Source organism: Dendropsophus ebraccatus, chromosome 5 (assembly GCF_027789765.1).
Source record: "Dendropsophus ebraccatus isolate aDenEbr1 chromosome 5, aDenEbr1.pat, whole genome shotgun sequence".
Lineage (NCBI taxonomy): Eukaryota > Metazoa > Chordata > Amphibia > Anura > Hylidae > Dendropsophus > Dendropsophus ebraccatus.
The window spans coordinates 88,434,102-88,454,287 of NC_091458.1; the positions used below are offsets into that span (position 1 = coordinate 88,434,102).

The 20,186-nt window shown below is 42.6% G+C and overlaps 1 protein-coding gene across 1 annotated transcript in view; it reads right to left on the minus strand.

Annotated features, from left to right (window-relative positions):
- Nucleotides 1–1,221: 1,221 nt before the first annotated feature.
- The window catches only part of ABCC4 (ATP binding cassette subfamily C member 4 (PEL blood group)), a 226,765-nt gene continuing 207,800 nt past the window's right edge, over nt 1,222–20,186 (minus strand). Inside the window, exons 30-31 of the mRNA XM_069970675.1 lie at nt 10,908–11,042; nt 1,222–2,619 (exon numbers count right to left, since the gene is read on the minus strand). Coding sequence (XP_069826776.1) covers nt 2,530–2,619; nt 10,908–11,042 — 225 coding nt within the window. The 3' untranslated portion in view covers nt 1,222–2,529. The remainder of the gene's footprint in view (nt 2,620–10,907; nt 11,043–20,186) is intronic.

Here is a 20,186-nt window from a genome sequence, read left to right on the forward strand (position 1 = left end):
AATACTCAGACAACTACCCATAGTGCTACTTACCTGTCCATTGAGTAATTGAATACATTATACCTTATTTTTACAAATGATTCTAATTATCTCTTTCCATTTTTTTCAGTTATGACTCAAGCCATTTCTTCTGAGCCGAAATGGGAAAATCACCATGATTGTTCATCAGATATTCACTTTGTACAGCCTTAGATGTGAGATGCCTATCTACGTTATTCATGCGTCTTCTTTAAGTTGTTTACTGGTCCTTTTCATGGTGAAGTGTGAATAAATTGGGACACATCGCCCTATAGCCCCCATGGGAATCGGTGACTGGACTCGTATGCGGTAATTCCTCGGAAGTTACAGTATGCCGAAGACGGGTGGACTTAACCGGGTAACGGGCAAGACTCACGCATCCTGTGCTAATAGGTGTGCTTTAGCCATTGTCGTCCTGGCATGGATGGAAATATATGTACAATCACCGTTACGACTTACTTTAACTTTTTATACTCACCACTGTTAGAAGGACCGATATCACAAATGTAAATATTATGGCAGCCGCACATTGCCTCCGATTGGTCCACGTGATGCTGACGTCTTGTACAATGAGTCTAACGGGGGGTGCTTTACGTTCCACGGGAGCCGCTGATCCGCAAGTGCGGAAGCAATCTGCGGTCCAGGATGGTGTGCGCTGTCAGATGGCGTGCGTTCCACCTAGGCATTTTACCGATAGGACTGTTTAAACAGTTGCTTCAAACAATCCTGATGACGCATGGTGATGAAGACCCAAGTGCTCCAAATGAATTCATTTAGATAACTGAGTATATTTTTTTCACTGTGCTTTTTTAACATTGTAAGATGTAAACATTTTCACAATCACTATGGATATACGAGAATGGGTACAAGATACCCCTGATGATTTATGATATTAGCACTAGATTTTTGAGATATGATTTCATGATTTTGCACTAATCATGTATATAATTGCACTAATTTTTTATTGATTGATTAATGAGATTTTGACTATAAAAGACACGTGTGTAATGATGTATTTACATGCTTGAGAAAAGTCTTGATTGTAAGACTGAAACATCGCATACCCTGTTCATGGATTAAATAAACCTCCGTTTACTTTTTTCACGATATTGAAAATATATATATATATATATATATATATATATATATATATATATATATATAAATTTATTTATTTTTAAGAATAAAGAGACTGATGCAACATTTAATAAAAGAACAGTTGTCCCTTTAGTCAAATCATAAAACCATAAAATCAGAAACAGAAAAAAAATAAAACTTTTTTTTTGCAATCAAAAGGAGTCAACACGAAACTATTATAGGAGTATAACAAATGAAACAATTAACTGCAAAACACATATGCATGAGGAGAAATAAATGACATTGACATATATTAAATGCCCGCATTTTTTAGTGTCTTTGGAGTGCGTATCTTAATTGCAGACCATTATGAATAGAAATTGGCATTAATGAAGGAAACCCTAAGAACCATGAATACTAATTGCATTAATAGCATTTAACTGATTGTTGCTTAAAATACAGCATAGAAAGTGAAAGAGATGGAAACATGTTTGCTTGTCGGCACTTCAGACTCCATCTGCAGAGCGATGGACTTATTAAATGTCACTATAAAGGCATCAACATGACAAAAACAATACCAGACAGGATAACAACATCAGTGTAAACATTAACACGGTCTGTTTCTGGAGTGTCCAAAGCAGGAAAAGCTCTGAGAATATTGACATTCCTTTTTGCACTTGGGAAAAATAAACCTCATAGAATGTAGCAGGAATTTACCTGAGGAACCCTACATTCATTCGCCTAAATACCTGAATGGACACTTTGTGCTCGCTTTGGTTAACTACATGTGTCAGTATGCCAGCCATGGCTGAATCTACTTAAGGCAAAAGGCAAATAAATTCTCTTTGGAAGTAGATCAATACTGACTGTTCATAAATATTAACTAGGAAACATATACTGTTGCTTAAAAGGCAGATTATTACATTCAAACTTTTTCTATTTATTTTGATTGTTCTTCATCATATATAATGCCCAAATGATTGAAGGCACTTTGCTACTTAAGGAAGTCTGCCCTAGCAACTAAGTTGTAAACCTTTCCATTGATACGTGAATGGTTGGCACTGGCCAGTATACAGTAGCTAAGGACAAACTTGGCTACACCACTGATGATCATGGGCGGATGGAAATGCTGCCAAGTACAGTAAAAGGAAAACAAAGCCATGGCGTGCAGTACGTTTTCTGCTGAACACATGCTCCCCTTATATTAAATGGTGGACATGAGCCAAGTAGTGATACTCTCAGTCACAGTATCACAATGTCAACTTTACTTCACAATCTAATGATTTCAGATAGCAATACTTAACCACAGATAGGAATGGGTACTGCTGGCACTTAAAAGGCAGCCCGAGAGCTGACTGAGAAACCTGGAAGAGCACAAAGGCTGCCAGAAGGCTACTTGTGAAAGTACATTGGAATAAACCTGCACAAACAATGTCAAAGAGCAGTTTCAAAAATAATAAATGGTTCGGATGGGTCCCTTGAAGTATGTGGCTTGTTTGCTTCTTGGATTCTGTTCAGATAAACCTTAAAAACAAAAGAATATATCTTATTAGCGATTAAAACCAGATGGCCTATACAAACAATAAAAACAAAATCGTAAAAAAGCAACTGTTTGACATAAAAAAAAAACAATTTAATCTTTGTAGAAATCAGCTAAGTCAACAATACATCACCTGAACAATGGCCTGAATTAATTGCCAATAAACCAAAAAGATAGAATGCCTGTTATCCCACTGAGTAGTGATGCAACCACAGCCACATTATACTGATAAGACAGTCACTCTGTTCACTGAAAACACCGAGATAAATTAAAACAGGGTGACAAAGGCGTATGGAACCCAGCGTCAGCAAAAAGGTTTCTCATTTTCACACATAAAACCAAAATACAATGGATTTGGATGTTAATATCAGCTTGTAATCCCTATATTTTACAAACTATGATTGACAAGCATTGAAACTTCGAGGTACATATATTTGAAATATCAGAGTGTTTAATTTGTACCAAAAGCAGTTACAAGGCCCATAGAAATGTGATCTATGGATAGTGCACCACAATAATGGAATGGAAGGCTAAGGCTCTGACAAAGCCTCATCCAAGCAACTTCTTTAAAACGTAAGATGATCCAAGTAATAGAAGATATATATTTTTTTTTTTCAGCATGCCTTTCAGCGCTTCAATCCCTGCGATTTCCAGCTGAACTAGAAGAGATACAGGTTTTCTGATAAATGTATAATCAGAATATAAAAGGAATGAAATGCTGTCAAGTTTCACTGTTACACAATCGGCAGTTTTTAGGAGCTGTATGGTATCTCTGTTCTTTGACAGATGCGCATAACAAAATGAAATAATGTCAAGACTTGTGTGCTCTTATCTGCCACTGTGTATGCTGGAGAAAAGGGACTTCAAATGCAATTTTTTTCCTTCACAGATGAATGTGAAAAGTTTTGTTTGTGTCTTTCAAAAAGCAAATGCAATCTTCAAACGCTGACATCTGTCACGAGTTGGGCCAAAAATAAATGTACAGCGTCTTGCAAATGTGTTTACAATATACATATAGCACAAGTGCCATAAACTGATGTTTGTTTGGCAATAATACGCTTTTTGTGCATGGTCTAATATGATTTCTCTGTGTCCTTTAAAGTTTACATTTTAGGCTGCTGAATAGTGATAGAAATGGCCTTAGTATGGAGCAACTAAACTCCGCAGTCTAGTTTTGCCTAAAGCTTGCATAATGCATTAAACATGGCCAAAATTGAGATGCATTGGCTTATTGCAGGGCGACCCTGCTATTTAGCTTCAGGGCTGAAAAGTCAATTTAATATTCACTTGCTTGAACTGAGAGGGTATACACATGTATCCATTCACCGTAAAACTGTCAATAATACTGTACATGCAGTTCGACTGCAGAGTCATTCTGAGCATGACAAGATACGGAGTAGTTTTTACTGTGACGATCACAGCATAATTTAGCAGTTGGTATTAGTTTCTATAGCAGAGAAGAAATGTTGGAACAGATATAAGGGAGGATCAAGGCAATAGACACTTTGGTTTTCTTCCCTGAATCCTCTTAAATGATATGTTTTCCATTTGCATTTACCTGTAAGAAAATTTTTACATATGACTGACTAGAAAATGTACCCGGCGCTGCCCGGGTATATAGTGTCAGTGTGTTAATTAGATTTATTCTAAGGTGCCCAGGAGGCCAATCTATGTCCTTGTTGTTTTTTTTTTTGTTTAAGGGAAAAATCTCCAGTAGCCCTATATGCCCCTATATACCCCACAGTTCTGCACTGTTTATGTAAATTGTAGCTTATGCACATTACAAATAAACTAAAAACTACAAACATACGTCCTGTATACCTGTAGTGTATAGTTGGGGTGGGGGACTGTATACCTGTAGTGTATAGTTGAGGGGGTCCTGTATACCTGTAGTGTGTAGTTGGGGGGGCTGTATACCTGTACTGTATAGTTGAGGGGGTCCTGTATACCTGTAGTGTGTAGTGTGTAGTTGTGGGGGGGGGGTGCTGTATACCTGTACTGTATAGTTGAGGGAGGTCCTGTATACCAGTAGTGTATAATTGGGAGGGGGGGCTGTATACCTGTACTGTATAGTTTGGAATGTACTGTATATCTGCAGTTTATAGCTGGTAGAGGTCCTATATACCTGTACTGTATAGTTGGGGGTCCTGTATACCTGTAATATATAGTTGGTGAAGGTGCTGTATTCCTGTAATGTATAGTTGGTGAAGGACTTCTATACCTGTAGTTTATAGTTTGAGGGTCCTTGATACCTGTAGTGTATAGTTGGTGGAGGTCTTGTATACCTGTAGTATATAGTTCGGGGGTCCTGTATACCTGTAGTGTATCGTTTGGGGGTTCCTGTGTACCTGTACCGGCTCAGTGGTTAGCACTGTAGCCTTGGAGCGCTGGAGTCCTGGGTTCAAATACGACCAAGGACAACATCTGCAAAAAGTTTGTATGTTCTCTCCGTGTTTGCGTAGGTTTCCTCCGGGTACTCCGGTTTCCTCCCACACCCAAAAACATACATATAGGTGAAGCACTGCGGAATCTGTGTGCGCTATACAAATAATAATAAAAAAAACTATAGTTTATAGTTGGTAGAGGTCTTGTATACCTGTAGTGTAAAGTTTGGGGGTCCTGTATAGCTGTAATATATAGTTGGTGGAGGTCCTGTATACTTGTAGTGTATAGTTTGGAGTCCTGTATACCTGTAGTATAGAGTTGGTGGAGGTGCTGTATATCTGTAGTATAGAGGTGGTGGAGATCTTGTATACCTGAAGTATATAGTTCGGGGGTCCTGTATACCTGTAGTATAGAGTTGGTGGAGGTGCTGTATACCTGTAGTATAGAGATGGTAGAGGTCCTGTATACCTGTAGTGTATAGTTTTGGGGTCCTGTATACATGTAGTATATAGTTGATGGAGTTCCTGTATACCTGTAGTGTATAGTTTTGGGTCCTGTTTACCTGTAGTATAGAGTTGGTGGGGGTGCTGTATACGTGTAGTATATAGTTGGTGGAGGTCCTGTATACCCTTAGTGTATAGTTTGGGGTCCTGCATACCTGTAGTATATACTCGGTGGAGGTCCTGTATACCTGTAGCATAGAGTTGGTGGAGGTCCTGTATACCTGTAGTGTATAGTTTGGGGTCCTGTATACTTGTAGTATATAGGTGGTGGAGGTCCCGTGCACCTGTATACCTGCAGGGTCGTATTTACCATTAGGCACTTGTGGTCTGCCTAGAGCAGCACCTTGCATGGGAACAGCACCAGGGAGCAGGGGGGAGGAAACAACTTAATTTTTTTTTATTTTTCTAGTCTTCGAAGGGGGGTATGGTAGTATTGGTCAGGTCTGGTGTGGCAGTGTTATCCAGTCACAGTATGGCGGTATTGGTCAGGTCTGGTATGGCAGTGTTATCCAGTCACAGTATGGCGGTATTGGTCAGGTCTGGTATGGCAGTGTTATCCAGTCACAGTGTGTCGGTATTGGTCAGGTCTGGCATGGCGGTGTTATCCATTCACAGTATGGCGGTATTGGTCAGGTCTGGTATGGCAGTGTTATCCAGTCACAGTGTGTCGGTATTGGTCAGGTCTGGTATGGCGGTGTTATCCAGTCACAGTATGGCGGTATTGGTCAGGTCTGGTATTGCAGTGTTATCCATTCACAGTATGGCGGTATTGGTCAGGTCTGGTATGGTAGTGTGATCCAGTCACAGCATGGCGGTATTAGTCAGGTCTGGTATGGCAGTGTTATCCAGTCACAGTGGGGCAGTATTGGTCAGGTCTGGTATGGCGGTATTGGTCAGGTCTAATATGGTGGTGTTAAAAGGGGGTCTACCAGTTATTTCTGTGGATGTTGTGAGGAAGCTGCCCTAGCAACCACAGCTCCCTGTGAAAATTAAATTAGTAATCCTATTGGTTGCTAAGGCTCCCAACTGCGGTTTCTGCTGGCAAGCTGCTGCAGCTAATTATATCACGTGTGTGTGCAGTGTGGAGATTTTCCCATTCATCTCTATGGGGCGCTCTTCCCCTTCCCCTCCCCTCCTGTACATCTGGCGGGGACGGGACCTTCGCTCTAACCTGCCCAGGCACCTAATGTATCTGTGTGCCAAATTTGGGGTCAAACTGTTCAGGCATTTGAAAGTCTATATGGGACAGACGGGACAGACAGACTTTCATTTTTATGATATAGATTGTCAAACTGATTTATACAAATCTGGTAAAATTAGCTATGTACTAAGGAATTTTCCAGAATGCCAACATAAAAAAACAGAAAAGTGCAACAGCAACCTGCAAGTGCAAGGACTTACTTTCCCCATTGAACACACAATAAAAAACAGATTTAAAAAAATGAGGTCCTTAGCAAACCATCTGATCAAATAGCGTGTACCATCCCACCACATTAAGGTGACCCCAGAGAGGTGGTCCTACACTAACAATGGCCTCTCTTGAGCTCACATTAAGCCTACAACTGGGCATAAAGGATGCAAATAAACTCTGCTTAAAACACCCACAGGAGATGGGTGAACTTTTTCCCTTTTTCATTAAGTTATATGTTGGGTGGGGGTGGGTGGCTACCTCCTTTTGGCTTGAACTCTTTCCATCTCTGTGTAAACACACCATTAGTGTAGGACCATCTCTTTCTTAGGTCACCTAATGTGGCGAGATGGTACATTCTATTTGATCATGTGGTTTGCTAAGAAACAAATTTTTAAAGAAAATCTTGAGAAGATTTTTATTGTGTGTATGACAGAGTATATATGGTAAGTTCTAGCACTTGCAGGTTGCTGTTTTGGTGCCTCTTTAACCCCTTAAGGTCAAAGCCAATTTTCGTTTTTGCACTTTTGCTTTTTCCACTTTATGTTTAAAAGTCCATAGCGCTTGCATTTTTTCACCTATAGACGTATATGAGCGCTTATTTTTTGCGAAACCAATTGTACTTTGCAATGACAGGCATTATTTTTCCATAACACATGCTGCGAAACCGGAAAAAAATCATTTGCACTGTCAAATTGAGAAAAAAAAAAGGAATTTGTTTTGATTTCGGGGAGTTTTGCATTTACGCCGTTCGCACTATGGTAAAACTGACTTGTTATGCATGTTCCTCAAGTCGTTACGATTACAACGATATGTAACATGTACTGTATAACTTTTCTTTTATCTGATGGCTTGAAAAAAATTCAAACCATTGTTAACAGATATATGTTCCTTAAAATCGCTCTATTCCCATGCTTACAGCGCTTTTATCCTTTGGTCTATGGGGCTGTGTGAGATGGCATTTTTTGCGTCATGATGCATTCTTCTTATCGGTACCTTGGTTGCGCATATACGACTTTTTGATCACTTTTTATTAAATTTTTTCTGGATTTGATGCGACCAAAATGCGCAATTTTGCACTTTGAAAATTTTTGGGCGCTTACGCTGTTTACCGTGCAAGATCGGGAATGTGATTAATTAATAGTTCAGGCGATTACGCGCGCGGTGATACTAAATATGTTTATTTATTTATATTTATAAAATGGGAAAAGGGGGGTGATTTGGACTTTTAATAGGGGAGGGGATTTTTTATTAATAGAAAAACATTTTTACTTTTATTTTTACTTTAACTAGAAGTCCCCCTGGGGGACTTGTATATAAACAGCAATGATCTCTCATAGAGATCAATGCTGTGTATATACACAGCAAAGATCGATTAGATCGGTCATAGATTGCTATGGCCTGCTGCAGGCCATAGCAATCTATTGCCGAGCTGGGATCAGCGTCATTCCGACGCTGAGGCCCGGCACGGGCAGAAGATGCGATCGCGGGGGGAGATCAGTCCCACTAGACACCAGGGATGCACGGAGGAAAGCCTCTAAGTGCAGCTGTCAGGTTTGACAGCTGCACTTAGAGGCTTAATTTGCCGGCGCGGCAACGGGACCCGCGCCGGCTAATAGAGGCACTGCCCGGCTGCACATGTCAGCTGGGATCAGCGCCGTTCAGAGCGGGGTTCCGGCGGGACCCCGCTCTGAACACCCCCCACGGCACCATGACGTATCAGATACGTCATGGGTCGCTAAGGGTTAAACACGGGAATAATAATTGTTGGACTGTTGTTTTTATAGGTTTTTCTTAACAATCTGAACCCAAAAAATTCTTGAACGGGTTGCCCAGGCTTAGAAAAACATGGCTTTCTTTTAGAAATTTCACCTTTCCTAAACTCAGTTTGGGGATTGTTTAGCAGCTCAGTGCTATTCAAGCTAAACTGTAATACCACACACAAACTGGGGACAGGGATGGTACTGTTTTTACAAGAAAGTAGCTGTGCTTTTTCTAATCCTGGATAACCATTGTACCATTGACTATATAGCAAGCAAAAGTGCCTTCAGTCTGGCACCTGGAAGGAGATGGTGTCCATGTACCACCACTGCTGTGATAGTGTGATGCAGTTACAGGCTATGTTCACAAAACATTCTTTTGCAGCCATCTTTTTTAGACTTTCATCACTTTGACAGGAAAGGGGAGCTGGCATTAAATGATGGCTGTCCAAAAAAAGTCTGTCACTTTGACATTGTGCAAACATAGACTGAGGCCAATTTTACACATATTAAAAGAAAAGCAAAATGCGACAGTAAAGTAGGTATAAAATCGCGTCCATATTTCAAATTTGACAATCTTCTCCATTACGTTTCTTTGGCTGTTCCACAAGCATTTTTTTTGAGATAGACGTCATTTTGGTGCCAAAATTTGGCATCAAAATATTTTGCTGTGTGTGAACATAGCCTAGCCAGGAAATCTGATTTTACATTTAAAGGAGAAGTCCGGCCAAAATTTATTTTTTATATGTTATTACTTATGGAAAGTTATACAATTTTCTAATGTACATTAATTATGGGAATATACTGCTATTTCCCTTAATTTAGTGTATCAAGGAGTACCATTGACTTCTATATATAGTGTGCCCCTGCTGGACACTCCATTGGAATTACAATGGATGTGCGTATGTAATGTAATGTAATGTAATGTAATGTAATGTACTGTACTTTGCGATTGAATACATTCATGGAATACTTTGGGGAGCAAGTGTCCTTGCTCCCCAAAGTATCCCATAAATGTATTCAATAAATACATTTGCAGTGCACCGAGCAGGGAGGGAGAGAGGTGCCATCTACCTCCCCCCTCCCTGCTCGGTGCTGGGAACATATACAAAGTACTACTCCCCCATTATCTGCAGATAATGGGGGAGTAGTACCTGTGCTATCTATCGCCGCCCGCGCCGCCGCCGCTCATAGAGGTGCCGCTCCGCCGCCGCTGCTTACATAAGTGCCGCCCACTCCGCCGTCGCCGCTCCCCCTCCTCCTCCAGGCTTGAAACACTATGGCCCCGCTGACTCCCCGCCGCCACTCACACTATCCGGCCGGCCGCCGCTCTCTGCTCTTGCATGCCGGCCGCGTGAGGGCTGACGCGGCCGGCCTGCAGGTACAGAGAGCGGCGGCCGGACGGATAGTGTGAGTGGCGGCGGGGAGTCAGCGGGGCCATAGTGTTTCAAGCCGGGAGGAGGAGGGGGAGCGGAGGAGGGGGCACTACTGTGAGCGGCGGCAGCGGCGGGCACTTATGTAAGCGGCGGCGGCGGAACGGCACCTCTATGAGCGGCTGCGGCGCGGGCGGCGATAGATAGCACAAGTACTACTCCCCCATTATCTGCAGATAATGGGGGAGTAGTACTTTGTATATGTTCCCAGCACCGAGCAGGGAGGGGGGCGGTAGATGGCACTTCTCTCCCTCCCTGCTCGGTGCACTGCAAATGTATTTATTGAATACATTTATGGGATACTTTGGGGAGCAAGGACACTTACTCCCCAAAGTATTCCATAAATGTATTCAATCGCAAAGTACAGTACATTACATTACATTACATACGCACATCCATTGTAATTCCAATGGAGTGTCCAGCAGGGGCGCACTATATATAGAAGTCAATGGTACTCATTGTACCGTCGTCGTCGTGACGTCACTGCTTCAGAGATAATTCTAACACTTCCTGTTACACTAAATTAAGGGAAATAGCAGTATATGAGCATTTCCCATAATTAATGTACATTAGAAAATTGTATAACTTTCCATAAGTAATAACATATAAAAAATAAATTTTGGCCGGACTTCTCCTTTAATTATATATGATTTACATATCTCCTGTAAACATTACATTTTATCTTATAAAAGTTAGAGAACTGTGAACTGTTATTTGCATTCTTTTTTCAGATACACAGATGCATGAAGTAGCATAGCACTTCTCTTTCTGCAGAAAACTCACCTGTTTGGCTGTGTCAAGCAAAGAAGATGCTTCAGCTTTTCCGACCTGTTGAACCATTTTGTAAAAAAGACTTTCTTTATTCTGCAGTAAGTTGAAGGGTTCGTCATATTCTTTTACTCTTCCTGCATCAAGCACCTATATTAACATGATAACTTTTATTAATAAAAGTATGTATTATGCAAGTTTATTCAGATCAAATTTGCCCATCATAATATGATTTACATATAAATAACCTATATGTATAATAAGGCTAGCACCTTAGGCCTCTCCCATTAATAAAAAGACAAACCTCATATCTAATCTATGCATTTAACTAACATTAGAGGGAACACTATGGACAAATAGAACCCACTTTATGATACCCAGTGCAGTCAATGGGGCATGGCACAGAAACATAAGTACAGTCATGTTGCCTGAGCTGCTTTTAACAGCATTTAGAGACATACTTTACCATGGACATACACATAGATTGGAGCAGATCCTATTCACTTCTATGGCAGAGTTTTCTATGCACACTTTGGGGCCTGTGTGGGGAGGGGGGGCTGAGCCCTCAATGTGGTCTGATCCTGTCTCATCTATATATTTTTTGCACCTTCAATGTAAGACTATGCACAATGTTTTTTCAGCTCCGTTTAAAATGATGATCATCAAGAGTCAGTGCAATGATTGCTGTTGGTACATTACTCTAGTTTGGGTTTTCTAATTGCTCTTTGGGTGTGTTTTTAATTGAAAAGTCTATTGAATTTAATAGTAAAACGGTGAAAGAAGAACTATGTGTGAACAAGAGAGAAATAACGTCCACTGTTTGCAACAGACGTCCAAAAATAATGGTCATAACTATATTAAAGTCTGCGCAGACATGTCCGTGATCCCATTGACTTCAATGCATTGCATTGAAGCCAATTTAATCGCAGCAAAAACAGAAGTCTTTTAAAATAGGAAAGGACTTTTCTCTTTTCTGACATTGTGTGAACATAGCCAAATCCTGTCTGTAATTACAATCCTGTCTGTCATCTGTAAGGCTTAGGGTCCAGAGAAAACTGCCAAGATTATATTTATATTTTATAATGAATAACTAAAATCAGAACAAATCAGCCAACAATTCTTGAAAGGGGTTATTCAGCGCTACAAAAACATGGCCACTTTCTTCCAGAGAAAGCCCCACTCTGGTCTCCAGTTTGGGCGGGGATTTGCTTCTCAGTTCCATTGAAGTTAAGGGAGCTTAAATGCAAATCACACCTAAACTGGAGACAAGAGTCCTGTTGTCTCTGAAAGAAAGTGGCCATGTTTTTGTAGCACTGGATAACCCCTTTAAAAAATATGTTTAACATTAAAAAATATAAATATTTAAACAATAGATCATTTTCTGATGAAACTTTCCCTTTAAAATATAATCGTGCCCTAACCTCAAGCAGAGGACACCCTTTTCTCTTGTCTCAAACATGAACTCTGTAATGCAGGTAATTAAAATATATAACACCCTATATACCCCCTTGACGACCCATGACCTAAGCTTACATCATAGTGTCTCTAGAGGGGTCACACTGCGCCCCACTATTTAGCCATTTAAATGCAGCTGTCAAGAATACACATATTTGCTATCACCGTGCGTAGAACCGCCCAACCTTTTAAAATATTGCATTTCTGATCTTGCATGGTAAATGGTGTGAGCGCAAAAAAACACCAAAGTGAAAAATTGCCTATTTTTGGTCACATCAAATCTGAAAAAATTGTAATAAAAATGACTAAAAAGTTGCATATATGCAAGTAAGCTACCATCAGAAAGTACATACCATAGCGCGAAAAATGACATCTCAAATAGCCCCGTAGACCAAAAATTAAAAGCGTTATAGAGATAAGTTTGCGAAATTAGTTTTAGCAAGGTTTGCAAATATTTGGCCAGATTCGTGAATCGTATGAAAATGAATCTGAATAAAAACAGCCAGACCATTGTAGCTACAGCGACAGTACTCGGACTCTCTTCAAGGGACCTAGAACAGACAATGGGAGGCAGCAGCACTCGGACTCTCCTCGACTCTTAGAGACCTATCACAGACCGTCGGCGGTGGTAGCTGTAGTGGTAGTGGGGTAGCGGGTCTATGCTGTAGCAGCACTTTCTTTTTTTCTTTAAAATATTAAATACAAGAAAGAAAGCCCCCCAAGAATAGACACACACAAGACACATGATGCCTTTCTAATATCCATCTATGCTTCCAGAATGCTTTTCATCTATAGGATGAAGAGTCAAAAAGGCTTTCCTAGGCTCCTGAAGTGCAACAAGCTGTAACACCTCCTTACTCCCCCTCCTATTCCTGATCCTTATGGTGAGTTTACACAGGCAGATTTATCTGACAGATTTTTTAAGCCAAAGCCAGGAACAGACCATAAACAGGGAACGGATCATAAAGGAAAGACTGAGATTTCTTCTCTTTTCAAATCCATTCCTGGTTTTGGCTTCCAAAATCTGTCAGATAAATCTGCCTGTGTAAACGCACCATTAGATTCCAGTTGTCAATTAAGCAGGGAGAGCGGAGTTATTCCAGTTTGCATCAGATTAGGCGCCTGGAAAAGCCTTTTTGGCTCTTTGTACCAAAGAATAAAAACATTCATCCTACATTCTGGAAGCACAGCTATGTCAGGGACAAATATAACCTCCACACAGTGTTAAATGTCTCCACACGATTAATGAATAAAACACACTATACAAAAGAGAGAACATTATTAAAGTGTCTCCAGCAGCACAGTACTCTGCAGCTCCTATGTAATCCTCTGCTAGTAGCAATTTGCTGTAACAAGGCTCACTCCGAGGTGCTGCGGGCAGCTGACAGTGCGCTGCTATCTCACTGCCTCATACATATGACAGTGGTAGGGGGCTCCCCAGAGGAATGGGAGCCCTGGGCAGCTGCCCTGCACCTACCTAAACTTTGCAGCAGACCAAGAACATCCTTTAACAACAGAGTTCCCTAATGACAGTGGAATAAATTTTCCTTTCCTCTTAAAAATGTTCAGTGACTTTTTTAAAGAACATAACAGATCAAGGTGTTGAATTGGCCTCCAAATTTCCCTGATTTTAATCCGACTGAGCATTTGTGGGATGTGCTTGGAAAAAATATTTCAGTCAGTATTGTGGTCCTCATATTGCAACCAAAACCATTAGTGGATTGAAAACACAGAAAGACTATGTTCACACACTGTTGAAATTGAGTGGATGGCCGTCATTCAACGGCAAATATTTGCTGTTATTTTAAAACAACGGCTGTTGTATTGAAATAATGGCAGTTATTTACTGTTATATGGCGGCCATCCACTCAATTTCAACAGAGTGTGAACATAGCCTTTCTGTGTTTTCAATCCACTCCTGGTTGAGGTTGCAAAATACTGACCAAAATACTGACTGAAATATACTGTGTGTGAACCCAGCTTAAGGGAGTTAAAGGATCTGTTGTTAACATAACGTTAGATATCACTAAACATTTTGGAGTTCATGTGGACTTCATACCTCAATGGGTGAGAACTATTTTTTTCTTTAGCAACACCAAGGGTACCCACTCAATATTAGACACAAGAGATACGTTCTGATAGGAACAATGGTCCAAATGCAGATTAAAACTATAAAATCTACATAAAATTACAGAATTTGCAAAAACAATGTATTTTAATCAGAAGAACCTCCAGAATACAAAGTTCTAAAGCTTACAAAGCTTATAAAAAAGTCAGTTTTAAAGACAGCAAATAATTAAAAGTAATTCAGACTCAATTGTTCTTTCTACTCCTAAAGCGGGACACACATTCACTTTAGCTGTTGGCCAAATGTTTGTTTAGCATAAAGTTGTCGCTCATGACCACCATTATACATGCACGCTCAGCCTAGCAGGAATCCATTCTCACTGGGTGGAGGGGACAAAGCAACTGCCAGGCTCTTTTCTATCTCCTCCTCCAAACCACAGGTACTATTCATCTGCTCATCTGACTTCTTTCCCGGTCATCTGTTCTGCAATGCGTCCAGTGCCTTGGTTTGGCTAAAAAGTGATTTTTTCTTTTGCAGCAACTGAGTCAATAAGGTGTGGCCTAGAGAGTCCATGACCTAGGCCTGCTACACCTCTCCTTCCATCTTCTCTGCCCTCCTTCTCTGTCATGCCCCTGGCCAGTAGGTTGCGTCTTCATATTTTGTCATTTGCAGATTGATACGGACACTATGGCGCATGCGTGATTTTCTGATGAACTATGATGATGCGACCTACTTGCGCGGAAGCAGCACCGAGGATAAGGGTGAGAGACATACCTTCATCCTCGGCTTCTCCAAGGACAGGACATTTCAGCAGGTTAGATTAGTCTAACCTGTTGATAGTTCCTCTCTAATGTCATTAATTGTACTGCCACTAATTGCTCTGCACATTGGTAAGCTTCTTTAGACAAACCTTAACCGTTTGCCACAATATGACATTTGGGAAACGTAATGAAATGCAGGTGGTTCCTGCATAATGACGTTTCCCAAATGTCATTCTTTCCTTGCCTTCCCCTGATGTCTCACACAGCCTCTTCCCACTGCCACTGCCCGGCAGTTAACCCCAAAGGTGCCACGGTCCATGGGACAGCAGCATCTATGGGCAATCTGGAGAGAGATCTTCCTCCCTCCAACCCCCCAGGTGTAGCGCGATCGGGGACGGATGTTACCATAGCAACCTAGACGCTGCTTAACCTCTTAAAGGGGTAGTCCACCCAAAAAATTTTTCTTTCAAATCAACTGCTGCCATGAAGTGACAGAGATTTGTAATTTACTTCTATTAAAAAATCTCAAGCCTTCCAGTACTTATTAGCTGCTGTATGCCCAACAGGAAGTTGTATTATTTCCAGTCTGGAGAGCAGGAGGGGTTTTCTATGGGGATTTGCTTCTGCTTTGGACAGTTCCTGACATGGACAGAGGAGGCAACAGAGAGCACTGGGTCAGACAGGAAAGAAAACACCACTTCCTGCTGGACATACAGCAGCTAATAAGTACTGGAAGACTTAAGATTTTTTAATAGAAGTGAATTACAAATCTCTGGCACTTTATGGCACCAGTTGATTTGAAAGAAAAAGTTTTTGGGTGGACTACCCCTTTAAGGACCCATGACGTACCGGCACGTCATGGATCACTGTCACTTAAGGACCCATGACGTACCGGTACGTCATCCCTTTAAACGGGCGCCGCGGCCGGCCGGGTCCCGATCGGGGGAGATAGCCTGCTATAATACATAGCAGGCCATCTCTCCCTGTCGGCATGGAGGGTTGTTAACCCCCCCCATGCCGACGATCGCCGCTATTGGCTGATAAGCCCATAGCGGCGATCGGAACCTTTCCGGGCCATCGGTGGCCCGATGACCCGGAAAAAAATGGCGGTCGGTGCTGTCCGAGGACGGCACCGACCGCCATTACTGTAAAAAGTAATGGTGGTCACGGTACCACCGTCCCGATCGCCGTGAACGGCCGGCCAGCCGGCCGTTCACGGCGATCAAAGTCCCCCCAAGTAATAAATACCTGCTCCGGACCCCTCAGCTAGGTAGCTGAGGGGTCCGGAGCAGGTATTTGTACATTACTCACCTGTCCCGGGGTCCTGATCGGCGTCTTCCGGGTTCCCGGCGTCCTCTTCATCTTCGGCTTCTTCCGTGAGTCCCGATCGGCTTTTTCCGGCTCCAGCGTCGTCTATTTTCGTATTTTTCCGGCTCCAGCGTCGTCTATTTTCGGATCTTGCGCTCTGCTGCCCCCTAGCGGCTGATAAGTGTAATACACGTATCAGCCACTACAGGGATGTTCAGTATGTAGTAAAAAAAAAAAATTTTTTCCCAATTTTTTTTTTTTCTATTTTCCGCACCCTATCGCCGCTGAGTGTTGATCAGCATCGCACAAAAGTGCGCTGCTAATCAGCAACTCCTCCTTTTTGGCGTAGGGTGTTTTTTTTTATATCCTACTGCCACGGTCTGCTGATAAGTGTCGAACATAAGTGCGGCATTTATCAGCAACACCATTTTTGGCGTAGGTTTTTTTTGTATACTTACTGTAAAAAACACGTAAAAAACACTACATTACACCACACTACATTGAATAAAGTTTTACACTACACCACTACATACCCCATATACCAATCCCCATATAAAGATGGCCCCCAGGGTGTTTTCGGTATCGGACGCATACATTATTATTGCCTCCGACACCGAAACAGCCAGTGAGGATGAATGGGGGGTCCTTTGTTCCTCCATTCATCCTCATCCTCCTCATCATCCAGTGACGTGTCTGGGAGTAGCGTAGCGTACGCTGCCCCCCAGACACGTCTTTTCTGCCAGTACCGTCCCAATAAGAGATGACGGTATGGCGTGAAATTCTACAAACTCTGTGAGAGTACCTCAGGGTACACTTACAGATTTAGGGTACGTGCACACTGCGGAATGGCGAAGGATAACCCTTCGTGCATTCCGCAGCTGGCACCCGCCGGCGGACTGATGCAGGGGTGCGTCTCCGCCCGTGTCATAGACTCTATCCTATGCATGGGCGGATTCCATCATCCGTCATTCCATCAACACGTTGGACGCAGAGCGGAATCCGCCCGTGCATAGAATGGAGTCTACGACACGGACGGAGACGTGCGCCTGCATCAGTCCGCCGGCGGGTGCCAGCTGCGGAATGCACAAAGGGTTATCCTTCGCGATTCCGCAGTGTGCACGTACCCTTAGAGTGTATGTAGGAAGGGACACCCGAATCCAGCCCCCAAATGCCCCCAGATGCCCCCCCCCCATCCTCGGAGTTAGTGGGGAGATCGTTGGGGAACTGATCTTCCCACTGCTGGATAAAGGTTACCACCTGTACGGGGATAACTTTTATACCAGCACCCCCTCTTCCGGTCCCTCGCTGCCTGAGCTACTGTAGCTTGCGGCACGATCCGAACATATCAGAAGTAGTAATAAAGCCTTCATATTTAGCAGCCATGGAGCGGACCCAGCACTTCTGGATATGTGGGACCCCGTATCGCACCAGGACAACATTTTCCAGGTGACGTCCCCCACACTGGAGAACAGAAGACCCCAGAAGAAGTGCAGAGTGTGGTGTAACAGGGGGATCAGGAAGGACGCCATTTTCCAGTGTGACACCTGTCCTGATCCCCCCGGCCTCTGCATACTGGATCGCTCCAAGGCGCACCACACGTCACTGGGGTTTTACATTATCTAAATTCCTTCCCTTATTCCTATTTCAGGGGTCATCTTGGTCCAGGGATTATTCTGATCGCCATTATGGAGTCGGGAAGGAATTTTTCCCCTGTGATGAGGCTACTGTCGTCTGCCTCACGAGGGGTTTTTGCCTTCCTCTGGATCAACACAGGTTGAGTTTGATGGACACCTGTCATTTTCAACCTTATAAACTAATAATTGGCCTAATACCCCCAAATAAATTAGAATTGTCCCTTTTCCCCGGCTAAATAGGTATGGCCGCCATTCCCATTAGAGGAGGCCATGATGCAATTACAAAGCCTCTGTGCGGCCAGGACAGTAGAAACCCCCCACAAGTGACCCCATTCTGGAAACTACACCCCATAAGGAATCTAACAAGTGGGGCAGCGGGGATATGGCCCCCTGGTGACGGCCACATTTGGGACGTGAAAATGAAAAAAATGGTATTTTTTATTTTCACGGCACATGTTCTACACATGTGTCCATCACTAGTGGGGTCCATATGCTCACTGCACCCCTTGTTAGATTCCTTATGGGGTGTAGTTTCCAGAATTGGGTCACTTGTTGGGGGTTTCTACTGTTCTGGCAGCACAGGAGCTTTGTAATTGCGACATGGCCTCCATCCCCCATTCCAGCCTCTAAATGGCGCTCTGTCCTTTTGGTGACTTGCCCTGTGCCCATATGGCAAATTATGTCCACATGTGGGGTATTTTCGTACTCAGGGGAAATTACCCTACACGTTTTGTGTTCATTTTCTTTTTTAACCCCTTGTGGAAATGGAAAAAAATCAAGGCTAGACCAACATTTAGTGTAATTTTTTTAAAATTTTTACTCTAAATCATTGATCTTGTCTTGATTTTTTCATTTTCACAAGGGGTTAAAAGATAAAAAAAAAACACAATGTGTAGAGCAATTTCCCCTGAGTACGGAAATACCCCACATGTGGACATAAAGCGCCATGCGGGTGCAGGGAAAGCCTCCAAAGGGAAGGTGCGCCATTTGGTTTTTGAAGGCTGGATTTGGATGGAATGGATTTCGAGGGGCCATGTTGCATTCAAAAGGCCCCTGTGTTGCCAAGACAGTTAAACCCCCCACAAGTGACCCTATTATGGAAACTACACCCCTCAGGGAATGTAACAAGGGGTGTAGTCAGCATATGGACCCCACTGGTGACGGGCACAAATGTGGAACAATGTGGCGTGAAAATGAAATATTCAATTTTTTACACTATAATGTTGGTCTAGCCTTGAATTTATCATTTTCACAAGGGGTTAAAAGAGAAAAAAAAACACAAAATGTGTAGAGCAATTTCCCCCGAGTCCGTAAATACCCCACATCTGGACATAAAGCGCCATGTGGGCGCAGGGCAAGCCTCTGAAGGGAAGGAGCGCCATTTGGATTTTAGAGGTTGGATTTGGCTAGAATGGATGATGAACGCCATGTCGCATTTACAGAGCCCTTGTGCTGCCAGGACAGTGGAAACCCAACACAATTGACCCCATTCTGGAAACTACACCCCTCAAGGAATCTAACAAGGGGTGCAGTGAGGATATGGACCCCTGGATGACGGGCACATTTGTGCCATGAAAGTGAAAAAATGAAAATTTTCACTTTCACGTCACATTTTTCCACATTTGTGCCCGTCACCAGTGGGGTCCATATGCTCACTGCACCCCTTGTTAGATTCCTTGAGGGGTGTAGTTTCCAGAATGGGGTCACTTGTGGGGGGTTTCCAGTGTCTTGGCAGCACGAGAGCTCTGTAAATGCGACATGGCCCTTGAAATCCATTCCAGTGAAATCCAGCTTCCAAAAGCCAATTGGCGCTCCTTCCCTTTGGAGGCTCGTCCTGCGCCCGCTTGGCACTTTATGTCCACATGTGGGGTATTTCCGTACTCGGGAGAAACTGCGCTACATGTTTTGTGTTTTTTTTTTCCTTTTATCCCTTTGTGAAAATGAAAAATTGAAGGCTAGAACAACATTTTAGTGTAAAAAATACATTTTTCTTTTTTCACGCCATATTGTTTGGAAAATCTGTGAAGCACCTGTGGGGTCCAGATGCTCACCGCACGCCTTGTTACAT